This window comes from Tamandua tetradactyla, chromosome 8 (assembly GCF_023851605.1).
Source record: "Tamandua tetradactyla isolate mTamTet1 chromosome 8, mTamTet1.pri, whole genome shotgun sequence".
In the NCBI taxonomy this organism is placed as follows: domain Eukaryota; kingdom Metazoa; phylum Chordata; class Mammalia; order Pilosa; family Myrmecophagidae; genus Tamandua; species Tamandua tetradactyla.
Window position 1 is genome coordinate 1,481,852 of NC_135334.1, and position 24,702 is coordinate 1,506,553.

Sequence of the window (24,702 nt, forward strand, 5' to 3'; positions counted from 1 at the left end):
GAGCACAAATAAATGAAATTGAAAACATGAAAACAATAGAGAAAATCAATAAGGCCAGAAGTTGGTTCTATGAGAAAATCAATAAGATTGATGGGCCCTTAGCAAGATTGACAAAAAGAAGAAGAGGGCGGGCCGCGGTGGCTCAGCGGGCAAGGTGCTTGCCTGCTATGCCGGAGGACCTCGGTTCGATTCCCGGCCCCAGCCCATGTAACAAAAACGGAGAAACAAAATACAATAAAACAAGAAAATGTTTAAAAGATGTTTCCCTTTCTTCCTCCTTTCCTTCCTTCTATCCTTCCTTCCTTCTCTCTGTCTTTCCTTTAAAAAAAAAAAAAAAAAAAAAAAAAAAAGAAGAAGAGAGAGGATGCAAATAAATAAGATCAGAAATGGAAGAGGAGACATAACTACTGACCTCACAGAAATAAAGGAGGTAATAACAGGATACTATGAACAACTTTACGCTAATAAATACAACAATTTAGAGGAAATGGACGGGTTCCTGGAAAGACATGAACAACCAACTTTGACTCAAGAAGACATAGATGACCTCAACAAACCAATCACAAGTAAAGAAATTGAATTAGTCATTCAAAAGCTTCCTAAAAAGAAAAGTCCAGGACCAGATGGCTTCACATGTGAATTCTACCAAACGTTCCAGAAAGAATTAGTACCAATTCTCTTCAAACTCTTCAAAAAAATCGAAGTGGAGGGAAAGCTACCTAATTCATTCTATGAAGCCAACATCACCCTCATACCAAAACCAGGCAAAGATATTACAAAAAAAGAAAACTACAGACCAATCTCTCTAATGAATACAGATGCAAAAATCCTCAATAGCAAATCGTATCCAACAACACATTAAAAGAATTATACATCATGACCAAGTAGGATTCATCCCAGGTATGCAAGGATGGTTCAACATAAGAAAATCAATTAATGTAATACACCATATCAACAAATCAAAGCAGAAAAATCACATGATCATCTCAATTGATGCAGAGAAGGCATTCGACAAGATTCAACATCCTTTCCTGTTGAAAACACTTCAAAAGATAGGAATACAAGGGAACTTCCTTAAAATGATAGAGGGAATATATGAAAAACCCACAGCTAATATCATCCTCAATGGGGAAAAATTGAAAACTTTCCCCCTAAGATCAGGAACAAGACAAGGATGTCCACTATCACCACTATTATTCAACATTGTGTTGGAGGTTCTAGCCAGAGCAATTAGACAAGAAAAAGAAATACAAGGCATCAAAATTGGAAAGGAAGAAGTAAAACTATCACTGTTTGCAGACGATATGATACTATACGTCGAAAACCCGGAAAAATCCACAACAAAACTACTAGAGCTAATAAATGAGTACAGCAAAGTAGCAGGTTACAAGATCAACATTCAAAAATCTGTAGCATTTCTATACACTAGTAATGAACAAGCTGAGGGGGAAATCAAGAAACGAATCCCATTTACAATTGCAACTAAAAGAATAAAATACCTAGGAATAAATTTAACTAAAGAGACAAAAAACCTATATAAAGAAAACTACAAAAAACTGCTAAAAGAAATCACAGAAGACCTAAATAGATGGAAGGGCATACCGTGTTCATGGATTGGAAGACTAAATATAGTTAAGATGTCAATCCTACCTAAATTGATCTACAGATTCAATGCAATACCAATCAAAATCCCAACAACTTATTTTTCAGAAATAGAAAAACCAATAAGCAAATTTATCTGGAAGGGCATGGTGCCCCGAATTGCTAAAAACATCTTGAGGAAAAAAAACGAAGCTGGAGGTCTCGCGCTGCCTGACTTTAAGGCATATTATGAAGCCACAGTGGTCAAAACAGCATGGTATTGGCATAAAGATAGATATATCGACCAATGGAATCGAATAGAGTGCTCAGATATAGACCCTCTCATCTATGGACATTTGATCTTTGATAAGGCAGTCAAGCCAACTCACCTGGGACAGAGCAGTCTCTTCAATAAATGGTGCCTAGAGAACTGGATATCCATATGCAAAAGAATGAAAGAAGACCCATCTCTCACACCCTATACAAAAGTTAACTCAAAATGGATCAAAGATCTAAACATTAGGTCTAAGACCATAAAACAGTTAGAGGAAAATGTTGGGAGATATCTTATGGATCTTACAACTGGAGGCGGTTTTATGGACCTTAAACCTAAAGCAAGAGCACTGAAGAAGGAAATAAATAAATGGGAACTCCTCAAAATTGAACACTTTTGTGCATCAAAGAACTTCATCAAGAAAGTAGAAAGACAGCCTACACAATGGGAGACAATATTTGGAAATGATATATCAGATAAAGGTCTAGTATCCAGAATTTATAAAGAGATTGTTCATCTCAACAACAAAAAGACAGCCAACCCAATTACAAAATGGGAAAAAGACTTGAACAGACACCTCTCAGAAGAGGAAATACGGATGGCCAAGAGGCACATGAAGAGATGCTCAATGTCCCTGGCCATTAGAGAAATGCAAATCAAAACCACAATGAGATATCATCTCACACCCACCAGAATGGCCATTATCAACAAAACAGAAAATGACAAGTGCTGGAGAGGATGCGGAGAAAGAGGCACACTTATCCACTGTTGGTGGGAATGTCAAAGGGTGCAACCACTGTGGAAGGCAGTTTGGCGGTTCCTCAAAAAGCTGAATATAGAATTGCCATACGACCCAGCAATACCATTGCTAGGTATCTACTCAAAGGACTTAAGGGCAAAGACACAAACGGACATTTGCACACCAATGTTTATAGCAGCATTATTTACAATTGCAAAGAGATGGAAACAGCCAAAATCTCCATCAACAGAAGAGTGGCTAAACAAACTGTGGTATATACATACGATGGAATATTATGCAGCTTTAAGACAAGATAAACTCATGAACCATGTAATAACATGGATGGACCTAGAGAATATTATGCTGAGTGAATCCAGCCAAAAACTAAAGGACAAATACTGTATGGTCCCACTGATGTGAACAGACATTCGAGAATAAACTTGAAATATGTCATTGGTAACAGAGTTCAGCAGGAGTTAGAAACAGGGTAAGACAATGGGTAATTGAAGCTGAAGGGATACAGACTGTGCAACAGGACTAGATACAAAAACTCAAAAATGGACAGCACAATAATACCTAATTGTAAAGTAATCATGTTAAAACACTGAATGAAGCTGCATCTGAGCTATAGGTTTTTGTTTTGTTTTGTTTTGTTTTGTTTTGATTTTACTATTATTACTTTTATTTTTTTCTCTATATTAACATTCTATATCTTTTTCGGTTATGTTGCTAGTTCTTCTAAACCAATGCAAATGTACTAAGAAATGATGATCATGCATCTATGTGATGATGTTAAGAATTAATGATTGCATGTGTAGAATGGTATGATCTCTAAATGTTGGGTTAATTTCTTTTTTTCCGTTAATTAAAAAAAAAAAATATGTTAATAAAACACTACCCCAAATGCTAAAAAAAAAAAAAAAAAAATCAGTAATGTTTCTATACACAAGCAATGACCTATTTGAGGTGACAACTAAGGAAAAAATTCCATTCAGAATAGTGACCAGAAGAATTAGGTATCTAGGAATAAACCTAACCAGGACTTTTACTCAGAAAATTACAAAACAATGCTAAAAGAAATGAAAAATGACTTAAATAGATGGAAAGCTAGTCCATGCTCATGGATAGAAAGGTTGAATATTGTCAAGATGACAATTCTACTCACACTGATCTACAGATTCAATGCAATACCAATAAAAATCCCAACAACATATTTTAAAGACTTGGAAAAGCTGGTTATCAAATTTATATGGACGGGAAAGAGACCTCAAATAGCTAAAGATATCCTAAAAAAAAAAAAAGAGAGAGTGAACTGGGAAGTCTATCACTTCCTGACTTTAAAGCTTACAATAAAGCCACAGTGGTCAAAACAGCAGGGTACTGGTTCAAAGACAGAAGGACTGACCAGTCGGATAAAATCAATAGTGTAAAGACTGGCCACCAAATTTATGGACATTTGATCTTTAATAAGGCCCCCAAATCCACAGAATTGGGACAGAATAGTCTTTTCAATAAATGGGCATGGGAAAATTGGATTTCAATAGCCAAAAGAAGGAAAGAGTACCCTTACCTTACACCCCATACAAAAATTAATTCAAAATGGATCAAAGACCCAAATGTCTTTTAGAGCCAGTACTATAAAACTTCTAGAAAAAAAATGTAGGGAAACATCTTCAAGATCTAGTAATAGGAGGTAGCTTCTTAAACTTTACAGCTAAATCAAAGCTGCAAAAGAAAAAATAGACAAATGGGAATACCTTAAGATGAAGAGCTTCTGTGTCTCAAAGGACTTTGTTAAAAAGATGAAGAGGCAGCCAACTCAATGGGAGAAAATATTTGGAAACCACATATTGGATAAAGGCTTGATATCCTGTGTACATAAACAAATTATACAGCTCAACAACAAAAGGACAAACAACCCAACTATAAAATGGGCAGAGGAAATGAATAGGCACTTTTCTGGAGAGCAAATACAGATGGTTAAAAAGCACAAGAGCTGATCTTCTTCCTTGGCTATAAGGGAAATGCAAATTAAGACAACAATGACTTATCACCTCACACCTATAAGAATGGCTGCTATTAAACAAACAGGAAACTGTTGGAGAGAATGTGGAGAAATTAGAACACTTATTCACTATTGGTGGGAATGTAAAATGATCCAGCCACTGTGGAGGTCAGTTTGACAATTCCTCAGAAAACTAAATATTGAGTTCCTGTATGGCCTGGCAATACGTATACTGGGAATATACCCAGAAGAATTGAGGACAGTGACACAAACAGACATCTTCACACCGATATTCATAGTGGCGCTTTTCACAATTGCCAAGAGATGGAAACAACCCAGGTGCCCATCAATAGACAAATGGATAAACAAAATGTTGTATATACATACAATGGAATACTATGCAGCAGTAAGACAAAATGAGGTCTCGAAACATATGACAACGTGGATGAACCTTGAAGGCATGATGCTGAGTGAAGTAAATCAGACAATAAAGGACAAATACCATATGATTCCATTATTATCACTCCAATAAAGCCTCCAGTGTTTTGGAAGGAAATATCTGGGATGAGGGTCTGGTACACCATAACAAACACTGGAAACTGTTCTGTAGCTGCTTGTTGAAGTATACTTTGAAAATTATTGCTTTTTTCTTTCTTTTCTTTGTATGTATATGTTATATTTTATGACCAAAAAATGGTTTTAAAAAAACTATAGACAATTATAGTAAAATTAGATAAATTCCTGAAATCAAAAATTTGAAAATATTTAGTAACATAGCTCACTACTATAGCAAAGTCGATATTTGTAATAACTTTTTACTTGATATTTTGAGAACACACAAAGTTTTGATAGTTAATCAAATGGTATTTAAGATAGTGTTTAAAATTTAGAATTTAAGAAAATTATGGTATCTGTATCTATAGATTTTTTCCTTCCTTGTTTTAATTTTAAATTGGTTTATTAAACATATTGTACAAACAGGCTTTATGATGATTAGCTTGATATTTTTTTAACATGCCTATGGATAAGCTAACTAAGATACCCATTTTCAGTGGTTAAGGTTTTCATATGTTAATTGTAATGTATCTTCATATTTTCCTGAAATCAGGAAAATATTTAATAACATAGGTCATTACTAAGCAATGCAGACATTTGTAAGAACTTATTCTACTTGATATTTTGAGAACGTTCACAGTTTTGACAGCTGATCAAATGGTATACATGTTAGTATTTAATACTTAAAATTTAAGAACTTTGTTTTTGCTATCTGATTTTGTAGGGTTTTTTTTTTTCTTTGTTGCCTTAATTTTAAATTGGTTTATGAAATTTACTGCACAAACACAGGCTTTACAATGATATGGATACTTTATTTAAATATTCCTATGGTTAAGCTAACTAAAATATCCAGTTTTGGTGGTTCTAAGTGTATTGTTTGTTTTCTTAAATAATTTTTTTCTAAAAAAGATACTACAAGAAAAGAAAACTACAGACCAATCTCTCATAAATATAGATGCAAAAATCCTCAACAAAATACTTGTAAATCGAATCCAACAGCACATTTAAATGCACCATGACTTGTGGGTTTTATTCCAGGTATGCAAGGGTGGTTCAACATAAGAAAATCAATTAGTGTAATACACCCACATTAAGAAATCAAAAGGGAACTGCTACATGATCATCTCTATTGATGCAGAAAAAGCATTTGACAAAATTCAACATCCTTTCTTGACAAAAACACTTTGAGAGGTGGGAATTGAAAGAAACTTCCTCAACATGATAAAGGGCATATGTGAAAAATCCACAGCTAACATCATACTTGATAGTAAGAAAATGAAAGCTTTTCTTCTAAGATCAGACACAAGACAAGGATGCCCACTGTCACCACTTTTATTCAATATTGTGCAAGAAGTTCTAGCCAGAGCAATTAAGCAAGAAAAAGAATTAAATGGCATCCAAAGTGGAAAGGAAAAAGTGAAACTTTATCTGTAAATGACATAATCCTATATTTATAAAGTCCTGAAAAAAACTATGCCAAAGCTACTAGAGATAATAAATGAGTTCAACAAAGTGTCGTGGTACAAAATCAACATGCAAAGACCAGTAGCATTTCAATACATAAGTAGTGAGTTATCCTAGGAATTCATCAAGAAAAAAGTTACATTTACATTAGCAACTAAAATAATCAAATATCTAGGAACAAACTTAAACAAGGATGTAAAGGACCTATACACAGAAAACAACAAAACACTACTAAGAGAAATGAAAGAAGGCCTAAATAAATGGAAAGATATCCCATGTTCATGATCAAAGGCTAAATGTTATTAAAATGACAATTAAACCCAAATTTATCTACAGATTCAAGGCAATCCCAATAAAAATTCCAACCTTGCAGAAGTGGGAAAGCTAATAATCAAACTTATTTTGAAGGGTTCTAAGTGTATTGTTTGTTTTCTTAAATAAATTTTATTAAACACATTGTACAAACAGGCTTTATGATGATTAGCCTTTTGAAGGGTAAGGGGCCTCGAATAGCCAAAAATATCTTGAAAAAGAAGAATAAAGCAGAAGGATTCATGTTTCTGACTTTAAAGTTTACTATAAAGCCACAAAAAAAGGATGGTACTGGGATAAAGACAGAACATATTGATCAATGAAATTAAATTGAGAGTTCAGAAATAGAACCTCAGATCTTACTATGGTCAATTAATTTTTGACAAGGTTCTCAAGTCCACTCAACTGGGACAGAACAGTCTCTTCCATAAATGGTGTGTGAGAACTGGATATCCATATCCAAAAGAATGCAAGAGGACCCCTCACTCACACTCTATATAAAGTTTAACTTAAAATTGATCAAAGACCTAAATATAAGAGCCAGTGCCATAAAACTACAAGAAGAAACTGCAGGAAACATCTTCAAGATCTAGTGATAGGCAATAGTTCCTTAGATCTTACAACCAAAGAGCAATGAAAGAAAAAAAGATAAATGGGACCTCCTCAAAAATGAATACTTCTGTGTTTCAAAGGACTTTATCAAAGGGGTGAAAAGACAGCTGACTCAATGGGAGAAAATATTTGGAAACCACATATCTGATAAGGGTTTCATATCCAGAATACATAAAGAAATCCTTTAACTCAACAATAAAAAGACAGCCCAATTAGAAATGGGCAAAAGACATGAATAGACATTTTTCCAAAGAGGAAATACAAATGGTTAAAAAGCACATGAAAAGATTCTCATCTTCATTAGCTAATAGGGAATGAAAACCAAAACCACAAAGAGATATCACTTCATCCCTACTAGAATAGCTGTTATTAAACAAACAGGAAACTACAAGTGCTGGAGAGGATGTGGAGAAATAGGAACACTTACTCATTGCTGGTGGAAATGTAAAATAGTATAGCCAATGTGGAACTGACATTTGCACACTGATGTTCATAGCAGCATTATTCACAATAGCCAAAAGATGGAAACAATCCAAGTGTCCATCAACCGATGAATGGATAAACAAAATGTGGTATATACAATGGAATATTATTCAGAAGGAATGAAGTCCTGAAGCACGCGACAATATGGATGAACCCTGAGGATACTGTGTTGAGTAAAATAAGCCAGACACAGAAGGACAAATATTGTATGACCTCACTAATAGGAACTAACTATAATAAACTCATAGACACAAAATCTAGAATATAGATTTCCAGGAGATAGAATGAGGCTAAAGAATGGAAAGCAGTTGCTTAATATGTGCAGGATTTTAACTATGTTGAACTTAAAGATTTGGAAATGGATAGTGGTGATGATAGAATGTTATTTTGAATGTAATTAACATGCTGTATTGTGTATAATGTGGTTGAAAGGGGAAATTTAGAGTCATATATGTCACCAGAAGGAAAACTAGAGCTTAAAACATGGGAATGTGTATACAGTGAATCTTGCAGTGGACAATGACAGTGATTAACAGTACAAATATTTAAAAATTCTTTCATGAACTAGAAAAAAACGTACCTATTGCAAACTATGCACTATAGTTACCAGTAGTATCTTAATATTCTTTCCCCAACAGTAACAAATGTACTGCTTCAATACTAAAGGTCAGAAATGGGGGGTGGATCAGGCATTGAATAAAGGAGTATAGTATGTTTGGGTTTTCTTGTTTTTTCAGTCATGAAAATGTTCTAAAATTGATTGAGGTGATGGATGCACAACTATGTGATGATACTGTGAGCCACTGATTGCAGACTTTGTATGGATTGTACGGTGTGTGAATATATCTCAATAAAATTGTATTTTTTTAAAAAAACTAACTTTTCAAAAACCTGAAAATCTGAATAGTACTTTAATCTTGAAGGACTCAAATGCATATTCAGAAACCATCCCACAAAGGAAACTCCGGCCCATGAAGTTTCTACTAAGGAAATGTACCAAATACTTAAGGAAGAAACAATACCATTCTCACACAAATCATTTCATGAGCTCTCTAAACCTTGGTACAAAACTTGAGAAAGATATCTCAGTAACAAAAAGAACTAAAAAAAGCCCTATAATTTAATTTTTATAATAGACAAACACTAGAAATAATCCAAATGTCCAACAGTAGAATGGTTAAGTAAATTACAATATATTCATAAAATGAAATTTTATTCACAGTGACATCCTTAAATGGATGACTCTTAGAAACAAAGTGAACAAAAGAAGCCACGTCAAAAAAGAATGCATGCTGTATCGTTCCATTTACATTAAGTCAAAATGGAGAACACTGTTAGAAATCAAGACAGTGATTATCTTTGGTGAGAAGGGGAAAGTGACTATGAGGAGTGCCAACAATATTCTGTTTTTATTTTATCTTAGTGGTAGTTACATGGTTTTCAAGTGGTGATAAGTTATTGATCTATATATTCATATTTCATGCATTTACATTATCTATGTCTGTCTAGACATAAAAATATATACTAGCTAAACACTAACACTTCCCTCACCTCCCCCCCAAAAAATATATGTTACAGAATATAATTTATGGTATTGGTGTAAAAACTAATTGTGCATCTGTTTAGAAACCCACAGCCAAACTTTGTACATGAAACCTGTTGGCATATTTAGCTCTAAGAAGTACGGAAGGATTGGAAGGGGGGTGGCGGGGTTTGGTGGAGAACTTCCAGCATTTACTTTCTATGTCTAGAGATATTTGAATTTTTCCAACTGTGTCTTTTTCAAACCACGACGAATCTTCTTAGGAAGACTGAGAAAAGTTAGAAGGTTGGTTGGAAGTGAGGAATACAGGAAGGAAGGCAAGAAAGAATGTCCCTGAGAGGAACACTAAGGCTGTGCTTCAGGGCGCTTTACAAGGACATCATTGGAAATCTGGAGTGGGAGGGGGCAACTCACGTACAGGTAGTCTTAGAAAGGTGTCTCTGGGAGACGGCCCAGCCTGCAAGGTACCAAGGTAGAAGGCAGGACCCAAATATTGCTCAGGTACTGGCCTCCAAGTGGCAGAGCGGAGTCTGGAAGAGGAGCCAAGCAGTGAGGGTTAGGATTGGGGTTATGGATAGGGTTAGAGTTAGAGTTAGGGTTAGGGTTAGGGTTAGTTTTAGAAGTAGGTTAATGGATAGTGTTAGTGTCATTTTAGAGTTACTGATAGTTTCAGAGTTAGGGCTGAGGTCAGGGTTATGGTCAGGGTCATGGTTATGGGTAGGGTTAGTATTATAGATAAGGTTAGAGTTAGGGTTAGGGTTAAGGATAGGTTTAGAGTTAGGGTTAGGTTCAAGGTTAGAGTTAGGGTTTTGGTTAAGGGTAAGGTTAGATTTAAGTTAAGGTTAGGGTTAGGTTTATGGATAGGGTTAAGGTTAGGATTATAACTTAAGGTGAGAGCTAGGGTTAAATATAAATTTAGAATTAGGGTTAGGGTTATGGTTAGGGTCAGGTTTTCAGGTAAGGTTGGGTTAGGGTTAGGGTTATGGGTACAGTTAGGGTTAGCTTTAGGTTTAGGGTTATGGATAGATAGTGTTAGTGTTAGGGTTAGGGTTACACATAGGTTTAGCGTTATGGTCACGTTTAAAGTCAGGGTCTAGGTTAAGGTTAGGTTTAGATTTAGACTTACAGTTACCTACAGGGTTAGAGTTAGGGTTAGTGTTATGGATAGTTTTAGAGTTATGGTTATGGTCAGGGTTAGGTTCAGGTTAAGGGTTTGGGTTTGATCAGGGTTAGAGTTAGGGTTAGGTTTAGGGTTAGGGTTAGGGTTAGGCTTAGGCCCAGTAGTGACTGCAGGTTTCCTCTCAGGGATCAGTGTTTTGCTCCATAACATGGTTTCTGTGAGATGTTTAGACTAAACATATTAAAATAGGAATTAGGAGACCTGTTCTAGTATTCAAGTCCTGCCATCAAAGTACATCTTGAGTAAGTTTTTGTCTTTGGATTCCTAATTTGTCACTTGTAGGGTTTTAAACCAATTTAAGATTTCTGCATTTACTCTAAGTGTCCACTGGGGGGTAAGTAGGAACATACCTCTCAAAGAAGTTCATTTTCAGCTCCAGAGGATAGATAGTGAAACCCTCCAAGGTGACATTATTGATCTGAACAGATCCTATTAATCCTGCAGGCAGGAAGTAGGAAAAAGAAAGTGAGCAGGTCCTGGACTGTCTCCATCGTTGGGACAAAGAAGTGGACCTCATGTTAAGGGTCACCCACCAAGGCTAATGCAAGTCTGTCCCACCAATGGCCAAGGGTTCATACTGCCTGTCCCCTCTGAGTACATACTACCAAGTAAGTTCTTCATTTAGTGGAAGAATTTTCCTTGAAGCTCCCAAAAGGAGCCTGGGCACTGCTCCAAGACAATGCAGCATAAAAAGTCTAAGAAGGCTCCATTTCTCAAAGATTGCAGAGCACTAGAGGAGGGCAGACAGGAGTGGAGGGTACACATGAGGAAATATCCCTGCAGCATTATATAAGGCAGGAGGGCAGCACAGGGTGCACAGACCCCTGGCATGGAAGGAATAACGCATATGGAGAAAAATTCTGATACTGAGCCTTCAATTCTTTCCTACCCCAAAGATACAGCTACAAATTTCCTCTAAGGAAAGGAAAACTAGCTTTTTCACTATGACTTAAATGATGACAAAATTAGTGGGGAAGGAAATTAAATGATTTAATTGAGAAAGTAGCACCCAACATAACTGCTCTACTTTCCTGCCCTGGAGAACCTGAGGAGGCAAAAGAAGGGTAGGGAAAGTTTCTGCATCTTTAGTCCTAGGACACAGATATCCATTGCTTCAGGGGCCCTATTTTTCCTCCCAACCACAACATAGCCCCAGCAGCCCAAAGGTCTGAGCGACTGTGAAGAGAAGTTGCAGCCTGCTTCCCAGGCCTAGAGCCCACCTTTCCTTTGCTGTTGAATTTTCCATGAAAAATTTACACGTCCTTGATTCTCCACCAGGATCCTCAGAAGCTGGCAGCCCTGCTCAGAACAAACCAGTCAGGGCCACTTAGAGCTCTGTCTATTGTGGTGAACTGAATTATGTACCCCAATTTAGACATGTTCTTAATCAGCATTCCTGTGGGTGTAAGCCCACCTGAAAGAGGGTGGGCCTTAATCCAATTAAGGGTTAGGGATTACTGGGGGCCTTAATATGAGAAGAAACCAGAAGCCAAGAGTCAGAGAAAGTCAGAGGATGAAGCCAGAAGCTGGAAGTCAATAAAAACTGGGAAAGCAGACACATGATGGCCACATGACAGGACGCTCTGATGCAAGACCAGGGACCCCACTGATTACAGCCAGCCAGAATGAGAACTCCACAGATTGTGGGGAGAAAGCATTTCCTGCCTGGGCTGGATTGAAACTAACATGTACCCCAGCAAAGCCGTGTTTTAATCCTGGTCCATCTTGTGGGGGGCAGCTGCTTCTTTGCTTTTGATTAGGTTATCTTCAGGAGCTGTGGCATGCCCAGTTGTGGGTGTGGCCTTTTGATTGGATTGTTACCATGGAGATATGAGGCGCTCAATTGTGGGTGTGGCCTTTTGATTGGGTTGTTACCATGGAGATATGAGGTGCTCAATTGTGGGTGTGGCCTTTTGATTGGGTAGAGATGTGACTCCACCCATTGAAGGTGGATATTGATTAGTTCACTAGAGTTCTTTAAAAGGGGAAACATTTTGGAAAAACCTCAGATGCAGATGCTGGAGAACAATTGCTTCCAAGCCAACAGAGACACAGATGTTTGGAGATGTCAACAGAGAGCAGATACACAGACTCAGGCAGAGCCCAGCAAAGGTCACCAGGTACCTTCCCATGAGGTGCTAAGCAAACCAGAATCCAGAGAAACTAAGTGAAGGCTCATCGACACTTAGAGATGACATCATTGGCATCAGAAACTGGAAGTAATGACTCGGGAACAAGGACCAGCAGATGCCAGCCACATGCCTTCCCAGATCAGCCTTCCTTGAGCCAAGTTCTCTTTCTCTGGATGCCTTATATGTCTTTCTCAGACATATTTATGGCCTTAGAACTGCAAGCTTGTAACTTATTAAATTCCCTTCATAAAGCTGTTTCGTTTCTGGTTTATTGCATTCCAGCAGCTTTAGCAAACTAATACACCTACCAACAGCTTGATTTTAGATTTCTAGTCTCCAAAACCATGAGTCAATACATTTCTGTGGTTAAACCACCCCATTGTGTGGTATTTATCATAGCAGCCTGGCAAACTAAGACAACCATAGAACCCAGTCTTTTCTCTGTATCCCAAGATGCAAGACAAGTAAACAGGGACTAAGAAGCTTCAGAACCCTGTAATCCTTGAGCGCTCTTCTGGACCTGTCTGTGTTCCTGTATGCCTCCTCCCCCAACCCCCATTTGTTCTATTAGGAAAGGCAGGGAGACTTTTAGCACAGACCAGAACTGAGAATGATGGTTGAAACAGAACAACATCCGATGGGGAAGTTCTGCTCAGTCTATCTTGCAACTCCTGATGCGCCCAGGCCTGGAGAATGCAATACATTTATATCCCTATACACTTTCTGCTAAGACCATAAATAAGGAGCTGTACAAAAGGGTAGTGATTGAGAAAAGGGATTTTTCACATCAGTACCTGGTGCACATGTATCTGTGCAGAGGTCAAGAGCAGCACCCAGACTCTTGAATAACTTACCCTGAAATTGGGAATGTGCAAGAGCCTACTATTATCCTTCAGAACGCCTATAATTGTCTCATTCAAAAACACCTGCAAAAGAAGAGCCAAACTGAGACTGATAGCCCCTCCACTCCCTCTCTCCCCAAGGAAAGAAAGGAGGGAGGTTCCGGTTTAGGCAGAAGGGAGTGACTACTCCTGGTGTTCGCAGACAGCTAATGGCTGACCAGGAGACCATGATCATGGACTCTCATTAAAGTCAACACAAAGATGGGACTAATGGTTGACTTCCCATTATACTCAGTCCGGTCAGGAACTGAGATTACTGTCTCAAGTTCAAAGGCTGTGCTGGCCCTAAAGACAAAGGAAGAAAAGAAAGAATAAAAGATAGACCCAGATGGGGAAGGGTGTGACACTTAGGACTCCCACCTGCATGATGTGAAATATGAATGGAGTGGACTGGCCCTCAGCATGAGACACCGTGTCTGCAGAGACTGGGGTACTGAAAACCACATTTAGACTTCCCAGAACTTCATGCTGTCTCATCAGACGGGCATGTGGGGCATTTTAAAGGCAAAAGTTAGGCAGGCACTACATTTTGCTGCTTCTGCCATTTCTGTTGGTGAGCATGATCACTGACGGATGGGTTTGCTGGCAGTGCATGAGCAGAGGCTCCTTGACTATTGGCCAGTCTCACAGTGTTGAGATGTGTTTGGCCATGGAGCCTCAACCAGAGCTCCTTTTCCCTCTGCATTCCAAGTGCCAGTCACCACCAACTTATTCCAGGCCCATGAACCAGCCACGCTCTTTGTTTCAGCTAAGGCTTCACAGTGTTCACCTGCTGGGAATACGCTTCCTCGCTTTCTTCACTTCTCCAACTCTGGCTTATCATCAGGTGTCCATGGAGGCAGGATGTCAAAGTTAAGCCTGTCCTAACCCTGAACTCGGGTTAGGAACTCACTCGGGTGCCCGTAGTCTCCAGTTCTTCCTGTCATAGCACTTAGGACACTGGCATTGCCTACTGACATAGATTATCAATCAGACTTAGGCAATGATCAATCTGAAAGTACGCCTTCTTGGCTTACTTTGTATTCCTCATGCTAGCATATAGAAAGTGCTTAAAGATACTATCAAATAATAAAGTTGACCAGTTACGAAAAACCCTTTGTAGCAGCAGAGTGAGGCTAAAATTTTGCATACCACCAGACAGCCTGCTGACCCCTACCTGGGCTGTATCATGAGCACGAACATGGAGAAGACCTCCAGAGCAGATGGACGTTTCATAAAGGATGAAGCCATAGGACTGACCACTTCCTTGGTTTATAGGAAGATTCTCCATGTTGACTGGTACATTAGATTTGACGATCTGGAAAGGAAAATTGGCAGGAACAGGAGACAGAGAGATGAGAAGTCCAACATCTTCTTTCCAAAACACTTGTCACTTTTTATTGTACCACTTAATGGTCCCCAAGAGTTCTTTGGATGGGAAATACTAAAACAAATGTTATGTAATAATGCTCCTGTGTTTTATGTCTCAACTAAGTAGGAAACTAGGTGGATGGTGAGGGAATAGTGAAGGGGGACCAACTGTTGCAATCACGAGACTTGGCAAACAGAGTAAATGAATCATATGCTAAGATACCTGGAGTCTAGGGACACATAATTCAATTCACTAGATAAATGTTTAATTAGCATCTATATCTAAAGCAGTAATAGAGGAAGTGAAACCAATGTGAATCCAAGAGTTACATTTTTCAGACAATTTTCACCTTTTTTTTCAAAACAGGACAAGGGGAAGCAGGAGACAACAGAGGTTCAGTGGTTTGGCCCAATTGTTGTTGAAGTGAAGACAGAACTCAGTTTCATGGGCTCCTAGCTCAGTAGCCTTTCCGCATGGACCATTCAGTCCCACACAACAACATTCACCCCAATGGTAGAGCTTCAGTTTACCTGAGCTGGGAAATGGGCTTCTCTAATGCCCTGCTACCTCCCTACCTACTCTTCAAGTTCAACCCTCTTCACCATCCACTCTGAAAGAACTTGTAGTTCTTGCCCCACATTCTGAATATGGACAAAAATGCAGAGGGGTAGTTTTCATACTCCTCAATAAAGTTTCTTGAGGGAATCTCTACCCCATGGTCTAAGCCTTCTCCCCCATCTCTCTGTTTGCCATGCCCATTCCAGGCCCAGGTGGCACTCACTTCATTTAAGGACTGCAGGACGTCCCACAGCGGCAGATAGAGCACTGGTTTCACTGGAGGGTACACAGCCTTGAGAAGAGGGTGAGGCAAGTCGGGCAGCGGAAGGGCTGCAATGACAACAGAGATGGGTGAAAAGTGTGTGAAACAGTCACCATCTCTCCGCCAAGCCTCCCATTCCTATCCATGAACTCCATGTCCCAGAGCAAAGGGAAAAAAGTGCCTCTCCTGGGACACAGGGCTCCCTCTCCAAGGGTGACGACAGACAGGCAATAACTAAGGTGGTACCTTTCCATCACCATAGATACCGGAGAGAGACAGACACCTGAAGGGGTTATGCTGGTTTTACTCACAGACAAGGCCTCCTCGTGAGCAAAACTTCTGCCCTATAACTTTTGGCAACATTTCTGTTTACCCAATTTCTAACACATAGTACATGGTGAATTAGTTTTATTTGAATACATAAAATTAAACAGAATGATTTTGTTGTTGCATGCCATATCACATGCTGTACCTGGAATCTTGCAGACAGTAACATACTCTTCCTTTCACCTTAGGAGGTGCATATTATTATCTTCATGCCTCAGGAGAAACTGAGGCTGAGAGAACTTAATCCCACTTATGTAAAACCACGCAGCATTTAAGGGGGAAAAACACTTTGAACTCAAGTCACTGTGCTCTTAAGCCTGCTATTATATCTTCCCCTTTCCTCACCCTTCCATGCAACATAGACCCCTTTTGAGGAGCCATGTACATGGCCACCAAGTACCTAAGACAGATCCAAGGAGTTTTTGAAGCTTGAAGTATTTTTGCGTGTAGTCCCCGGCCTCTGTCAGGACAGCATCGTAGTCTGTAAGACACCCAGGGACCTGTCACTGGCCCCCCAGTCCTCCACAGCAGTTCCTGCCATGGCAGAGAGCCACGGGAAGCTCTGGAACTGGGCAGCAGGACAGCACCTCACACCTTGGGAGACAAGCACTTCTGGCACAGTTTAGACCAGAAGGAGCCCCACCTTTCACCTCCCTTCTGGGAATTCTGCATCCCAGGTTGGGGTGCAAGCTGGAAAGCCCCTCCAGGAATGCTTCCTTCAACCCTTGCTGGGACCTGAGGACGCTATGAGACCAGGCTCATCCTTTCACTTCACTTTCTAATCACACTCACTTCTTTCCTCCAGCTGGATTGCCCAGCTGTGCCAATCTGGGCCCATACACAATCACCACTATATCCTGTCTCCACTGGAATGTAAAAAGTGACCAACTCAAGACTAGAAACTGATGTGCCAGAGGAGAAAAGCAGAATGTCCTAGGCAGCCCCATGTATTGTAAATGGCAGGCTACTGGGGCATCCAGTTCACAAAAGAAAGGGAAATCAATACAAAAATCTTCCAAACCCCAGGATGCAACATTGGTGAAGAACCCAAAGATGCCAGAACATGCTGCTAGAGCCTCCTCCAGAAAGCTCCATACCACCTGTGCCAGGGAGGTGATGGCCAGTAAGTACTTGCCATAGCTGGTGACAACACCTCTGTGCTTCTCAAAGTGGGTGGCCCCGTTCATGAAACCAAAGTTGGTCCCACCATGGAACATATATGTGTTGAAGGAGATCTCAGCTTTGATAAATCCAGACACAGTTTGTTCAACCTCTGTGGAAGGAGGAGAAAATTAAAACTTACGAGGAGAAACTCCCAACCCCTCCCCACAAACAACTGTTTTTTCATCCAAACTCCACTGTTTCCAACCAGGAAATGGGGGCAAGGGACTAAAACTATATAAGAAGGCCAAGCCCTATCACACCAAGAACCTCCATTTAATGGTTTTTCCCAGGGATAATTATCAGAGAAACGTGTGAATGAGCCATGGCTCAGGTCTATCTCAGGGCAAAAACTGCAAAATACTTACCTTCCGCCTTCCTAGTTAAGTGCTTACTTCCCCATGTGTCGAACCAACCGACCCAGAATTCCATAACCATAATAGGCATATTCTTCTAGAAACAGATTAAAACAAATACTAAATCTGGTAGCCAGGTGAGAAACAAAAAGACATATCAGAAAAACTGAACCCAACCAATGAGAATTTGAAGAGCATGGGCTTTCCAACTCTTTCCCAACTTAGCACTTGCCCTTTTGACCCAAAATTCGTTATTCGCCCTCCCACTTCCCTCCATGCCATCATGCATATCTCTGGTTATACCACCCCTCCTTGACAAGCCTGGCCTCTAGACTCCTAGCTTTTGTGCTTCCCTTGAATGCCTTGATAGCATCACAGTCATTTCAGCCTTACCTTTCTGAGGCTGGCCTGAAAGAATTGGGTTCAAAAGTTCACTGAAATTCCTTCTACAGGAACTAAGGCTCCATGAGGGAATCTCTACCCCATGATCTAAGCCTTCTCCCCCATCTCTCTGTTTGCCACGCCCATTCCAGGACCAGGTGGCACTCACTTCATTTAAGGCCTGCAGGATGTCTACCCAGTCAAGGCAGAATCAAGATTCAATCCGGGTCTGAGCCTAACCTGTGAGCCACTGGGTTAAGTTGTCTATTATATACTGCATTTTCTCTGTTTCTCTATTTCATTTTATTCCATATCATACGTGTTGGAGTGTCCACTGCAGTTGTGTTTCTATTAATTTCTTTTCTATTTCTAATGGTGCTTCCCTTGTATATTTTTGCAAATAATCTATAAATGTCATGTGTTTATAGATTACTTATTTTATTTATATAAAATAATGACAACCACATTCAACTTGACCAATGCTTATGTGTTGGGCACAGTTCTAAGTACTTCATTTAATTTGCTCCGTGTAAAAACCCTGCAGGGAAGGTGCTATCAGTCTCCTTTTTAGAAATGAAGACATTGAACTTCGGTAACTTGTCCAAGACCACAAAGCCAGGAAAAGCCAGAGTTGGGATGTTCAACCAGGCACCCTCACTTCAGAATCCATACTCTCAAACATCACATCATACTGTTTCTTATTTGCAAAGGGTGTATTATCTAAAACTAAAAGAACATGTACCAAAGCAATATATTTCCCAAAACAGCTAAATGAAGGCTTGCCTAAAGCCATAGGCCTTTCTTTCTCTTAAAATTCAGCCTGGTGCCTGCATTTCACTTCTAGCCTGGCATTTTCAAGGCTGCAGGAAAAGGTGACATCTCAGGCATCCACAATTTGCATTTGTTTGGCATTCTCAACACTACTCTTTCAGCCCCTGGAACCCTGCTGGGACCCAAAGTTCCTGCAGCTGAATGTAAGTCTGAAGAGCTGCCCCCTCCAGCACTCTCCCTAGCTGACCCAAGGGGTTAGATTCATTGTCCCCTGCATCCAACATCTTTCGTCTTGGTTTATTCCCTCATTTCCTGCATTCTTCACGTGGTTCCAAAGAAATGGTGAACAGGAAATAAATTTTCTAAGTTCTTAAGTAGTCTGAAAATGTCTTGGTCCTCCACTTGATTAATATTTAGACAGGGTATAAAATTCTAAATTGAAATTCACTTATTCTCAGGAAGTTACAGGAACATTCCGTTATTTGCTATCATCCAGTGCTGATATTTAAAACCCTATACCTTTCTGATACCCATTGCTTGGTATATGAGCCTATCATATTCTCTATCTACAGGGTGTTAATTTCATAATGTGGGTCTTTTCGATCATTCTAGAGAGAGTCTTCAGTTGCAGCACATTTTCTTAAGTTACCTCTTTGAAATTTTCTTTTTTCTGTGTTCTTTGTTGCCCCTTTGGAAACTACTATTAATAAGATGTTGGACCTCCTGAATTGACCCACCAAGACATTTTCCTTGTCTCACCTTTTACATCTTGTTAGCTTTTTGTACTATTTCTAGAACATTTCCTCAACTTTTCCCTCCAACTCATATTTAATTTTTTTTCTTGGGTGCATGGTTCGGGAATGAACCCAGGTCTCCCACATGGAAGGCGAGCATTCTACCACTGAACCACCCGCTTATATTTAACTTTAATCTCAATATCAGATTTTAATTTCAAAGAGTGCTTTTTGGTTTTCTGTTTATTGCTTTTTCTTAGTAATCTGCTCACCTCATGGATAAACAACTTAAATTCTCTATCTGTGCATATTAAGGAGCATTTTTATAGTATGTTCTGTTTCCTCAACGATATTCCCTGGTTTCCTTTCTCTTCTTTATTTGTAGTTTAATTATTTTCTCATTAGTATCTTTAATTAAATGAATGTTGATCCCTGGTTTTCTGTTTATATTTAAGAAGGAAGACTGACTTCTGGTCTTGAAGTGGCACTATACTGTCAGTGCCTGAGGTTCTCCTCTCAGAAATCCTCAACATCAAAATGAGGAATGAGAAATAGAACAAACAACATCCTTCATAAATCTAAGATGCACCTGAAACCTCAAGATATAAAGTAGTAGAAGGAGGGAATACCAGAACACTAAGTCTACGAGGGGTATAGAAAAATGCAGAGAGAAGATGTTTCATGCTGAAGAGTTTAGGAAAATAAGCATCGCAGATTTCTTCCAAGTAAGAAGCATAATCTACAGTGTAATACCAACAACTTCTAGTCTGCAATTACAGAATGGGGTGCACAGGCTGGGAAAAGAAGTACATTCTGCCCAATGTAGCAGAAACTTGGAATCATAGATTAGAACTATCTACAGGAAGAAGTTTGCTTGTGAAACATCTCAAAGCTTTCCTGCCAATCTCAACTTTCCCAGAAGAGGGGTCAGCAGAGGAGGAGGAGGGAGGTGAGCAGAGAAAAATCAGAATTCATCTCTGCATCAGGAGTGTGCCACCAAGTTGCACTGCTGCTCAGAAGCACAGACATGTGCTCTCTCACACATGAACTTCTCTTAATTATCTGGGGCAAGAAGAACGCATCTCAATCAAAGATTGGAATAAGAACAGAGTCTGTAAAATGTATTTACAAGAAAAAGGGGAGAAAAAAAACAGGTAAAGAAATTATAGAGGAGAAATACACACAAATACTTTCCTTGGGACAGGTCAAAATTGTGGCCTAAATATATTTTTTGCAAAATTTAAAATATCAATGAAGCAATCACCTATATAAGTGAAGAGCATAAAACACAACTAAAAGGGCTTGAGGAAGAAATGGTAAGAAAACATAAGGAGCTAAAATATAACCTGGAAGAATTTGTAAAATAAGCAGAAAACATACACAACAATCTCAACAAATTAAGTTAAAACCAGAAGCAACTAAAGGAAAAATACATACCATAAAGAATATGAAAAGTAAGGTAGTGAAAAGTTAAATGAAATGGAAATAAACATATAGAGTAGAAAAGATTTGAAAGAATATTGGATGAATGAAATGTGAAAGACAGAGAAAAGAATTTCTCATTACTCATAACCTGTATCCCTGAAAAGAACACACCAAATAACAACAACAAAACCTAAAGATATGAGACAAATGATTTCCAATAATGATGAACTATGTTATTTGGACAAATCTGCCCATGGAAGACAAGTAAAGGAGCTAGATAAACCATAATATCATCTTAGATAAAGCCAAAAAGAGAGTCAGTAAATCTGTACATAGATCAGAAAAAACGTATCCAGAAGGCAGCCCAAGGAGACAAAAATATACAAACTAATTAAAGAGTCACAAAGCATATGTGAGAAGGTCTAACAACTTTAGTTGGAATCCCAGAGTGAGAGGAGGGAGACAATAGGGCAGAAGCAATATTTGAAGAGACACTAACTGAGAATACACAGATTCAAAAAGCCCAACAAATCCCAAGAATAGTACATTAAAAGATATACGCACATAGACAAGTCACAGTCCAAATGCAGAAAACCAAAGACAGAAAAGCTCTTAATAGGAGACAAAGTGGGAAAAATTATCTTCAAAAGAACAACAGTTGGTCTGACAGAAGACTCTCTCTCAGTGACTGACAGAACAGCCAAAAAAGAAAGCAGTTAGGAAATAAAAAATTAGAACACAATAAACTAAACTGACATTAAAACTTACAGAGAATACAGTGACCAATAGTGCAAAATACATCCTTAGCAGACACTCGAGACATTTAAAAGCTTAACCATTGGGAGGACATACACACAAAAATAATATTAAATTCAATTAAAATAATAAAATAAAATAAAAATTGTGCTGGTTTGAAGCTATTATGTACTCCAGAAAAGCCACTTCCTTTAATCCTAATTCAGTGTTGCTGGGTGAGATCTTCTTGATTGTTCCCATGGAGATGTGACCCACCCAATTGTGGGTGGTACCTTTTGATTAGGTGGTTTCCATGGAGACGTGTCTCACCCATTCCAGGTAGGGTTGCTTACCGGAGCCCTTTAGCAGGGAACCATTTTGGAAAAAGCTTTAGAGCCACCAGAACCGACAGAATCAACAGAACAGATAGAGCCCCTGGGAAGCCATGGAAGAAGCCTGGAGAGAAAGCTAACAGACATTACCACGTGCCTTACCAGCTGAAGGAGAAACCCTGAACATCACTGGCCTTCTTGAACCAAGGTATCTTCCCCTGGATGCCTTAATTTGAACATTTTTATAGCCTTACCTTAATTTGGACATTTACATGGCCTTAGAACTGTAAACTTGCAGCTTAATAAATTCCCTCTTTTAAAAGCCTTTCTGTTTCTGGTATATTGCATTCTGACAGCTTATAAACTAAAACAATAATGAAGAACAATACCTAAGAACTGAAATGAACCTTAAGTGAATGAACTTATCACTACATCAAGTTGGTAAAATAAAGAAAATAAAGAAACTATTCAAAGTAACCTTAGTACATAGAATTTTTACTACACAATCTCTGTGGGGTATATTTTAAGGTTGAAGAAACATTCACCCACCCTTCATTAAGCAAGACCAGGGCAGGGGAAGCAGCCATCTCTATGAGGTGATAGAAGCTGGGATACCCTCTTCCTGTTATACTTCCTTGTTTTCAGCAGAGACCATGTGCAGGCCAGGGAGGTCTTGGCGGGCAAAAGGTCAAATACTCTTTACCCCTAAGATGTCCTTACCTGTACTTTGTTGAGCTCTTTGAAAGCATCACTGTGAAGTAGCTTCATGTTGACTGTGGCCAATGCTATGGTGGGAAGGGAGAGAGGCTGTATAATAAAGCATTGCTACAAGTGTTGTCAGGGGAAGGGATGGAGGCCTGCACCCACACACAGAAAGGAGGTGTGCTTAAAGGTGAAATAATAACATGCTACTGACACCCCACTTATTGTACTATACATAGAGATGTCCTAGTTGTCCCACCATCTTACACTTCCTAGGACACCATGGAGAAAGAAGGACAGTTAAAATTAGGCAGTTTGCCCAGAGAAGTAGAACAAACCAAGGTCACATAACTGGAGCTGGCCTAGCAACTGAATGCAGACTTCTTGATCCCTCATTCAGCTCACTTTCCACCATGCCATATTAATGCAGGTAAAGGGCACCAAAACGCAGAGAACAGCAGTACATAAAAGAAGTTCACCTGGGGCAAAAGATGACCTGACAGACACTCCTCTGGACCCATCGTCTACTCATGACCTTGGTCATTTCCCTCAATGTCATCACTACGAGCCTGTTCTGAGTTGTTCTGCTACTCTGTTCTCTAGCATCTTTGCCATGTCCACACTAACTCTCAAGCTGCAGGCCCCAGGATGAAGACGTGGCTGAGGCCAGATTCCCTACATACAGCACCATATCTCTAGTTCTGAATCTGGCTCTATAATGTCGCCAGAGATGATCCTGATTATAAGTCATACCCAGCACCCTCCTGGATTCTGAGCACAGGAAAATTATGGAAGATGGGAGAGTAGACTGAGGACAGAAGAGATCTCTTACTCCTCTGGTGTGACAGCCTTTTTAAAAGAGGATGGGAAGAAGGGAAAGTTGATAGGGTTGACTAGTGAATTATCGGTTTTGATCCTGAGTCCTCATCTATTGTAATGTCAGATCTCTGTGGTCCATTTCAAGGTATGTGAGAGAGACAGGCATCAGAGACAACTTGGTTCTCTCTGAGACTTGTTTAAGATTTAAACTATCCTCCCTCCTGATTTGTACCTCCATTGACGTGGCCTTCTAGAACACGGTCCTCATTATCTGAGGTCAACAGCAGCTCCCGGATCCCTCTTTTCAGCAGGGCCTGTTAAGAAAACTGAACAGAATGAAACTGCCTCTCTCGATCCCAAGGGAAAAATGAAATATAAAGAATTTAAGAAATAAATACAACTGGGTTCAGATGTGCTAGAGAAAAAGGTTTAAATCCTGCTTCTGACTGTCTGTTGTTTAGTGCATTGGGGGATCCCCCATCTCTGTCTTTCCCAGCGTGGCTCAATCACAGCCACGGCCTCCAGGGAAAGCAAACCCATGAGAGGAAAAAGACTTACAGGACATATTGAGCTCGGAAGGGAGAGACTGAGGCTGTGCAGTCATAAGAAAGACCAAAGAAATAGCCATTATTTTTTCTAACAAGCACATTTCCACCAATTTCCCAGCTTTAAACACTGTGAAGTTATGGGAAAGTTACGGAGCTATGTGCATAGCATGAGCTCATCCACCTCGGGTGAAGGGGGAAAGCCATGCCCTGGAGAGAAGGCATTCAGTCCTTCAAACAGGAAGAAGAACGCAAGTAATGTTCTAGTGGCCAGAATAAGACAAATAGATCAGAAAAGTCATCAAAGCCATGCGTGAGACAATTAAATGATGTCAGGGCAATGACACTGCAGCTGCATGCTCCCCTTGCTAGTGGTGGGGACAACAGAGAAGTCACAGGACTTACTACATCTGTCTTGGAACCTTCTTAGTTAGATACTTTAAACAGGGGTCCTGTCCCTT

General features: G+C 39.4%; 1 protein-coding gene across 13 annotated transcripts in view; it reads right to left on the reverse strand.

The window, feature by feature from the left end:
* The window catches only part of GLB1L3 (galactosidase beta 1 like 3), a 45,582-nt gene that overhangs the window by 9,185 nt on the left and 11,695 nt on the right, over positions 1 to 24,702 (reverse strand). For 5 of the 13 annotated variants that reach the window (XM_077112379.1, XM_077112378.1, XM_077112376.1 and 2 more), the window contains exons 8-18: positions 23,929 to 24,010; positions 22,896 to 22,960; positions 17,810 to 17,894; positions 17,416 to 17,553; positions 16,681 to 16,761; positions 15,915 to 16,021; positions 14,939 to 15,079; positions 13,735 to 13,806; positions 11,969 to 12,047; positions 11,099 to 11,186; positions 9,987 to 10,098 (exon numbers count right to left, since the gene is read on the reverse strand). In XM_077112379.1, coding sequence (XP_076968494.1) covers positions 9,987 to 10,098; positions 11,099 to 11,186; positions 11,969 to 12,047; positions 13,735 to 13,806; positions 14,939 to 15,079; positions 15,915 to 16,021; positions 16,681 to 16,761; positions 17,416 to 17,553; positions 17,810 to 17,894; positions 22,896 to 22,960; positions 23,929 to 24,010 — 1,050 coding nt within the window. Of the gene's footprint in view, positions 1 to 9,986; positions 10,099 to 11,098; positions 11,187 to 11,968; positions 12,048 to 13,734; positions 13,807 to 14,938; positions 15,080 to 15,914; positions 16,022 to 16,680; positions 16,762 to 17,415; positions 17,554 to 17,809; positions 17,895 to 22,895; positions 22,961 to 23,928; positions 24,011 to 24,702 lie in introns of those variants that run through there. The other 8 variants (XM_077112380.1, XM_077112383.1, XM_077112384.1 and 5 more) reach the window with 6 other exon arrangements.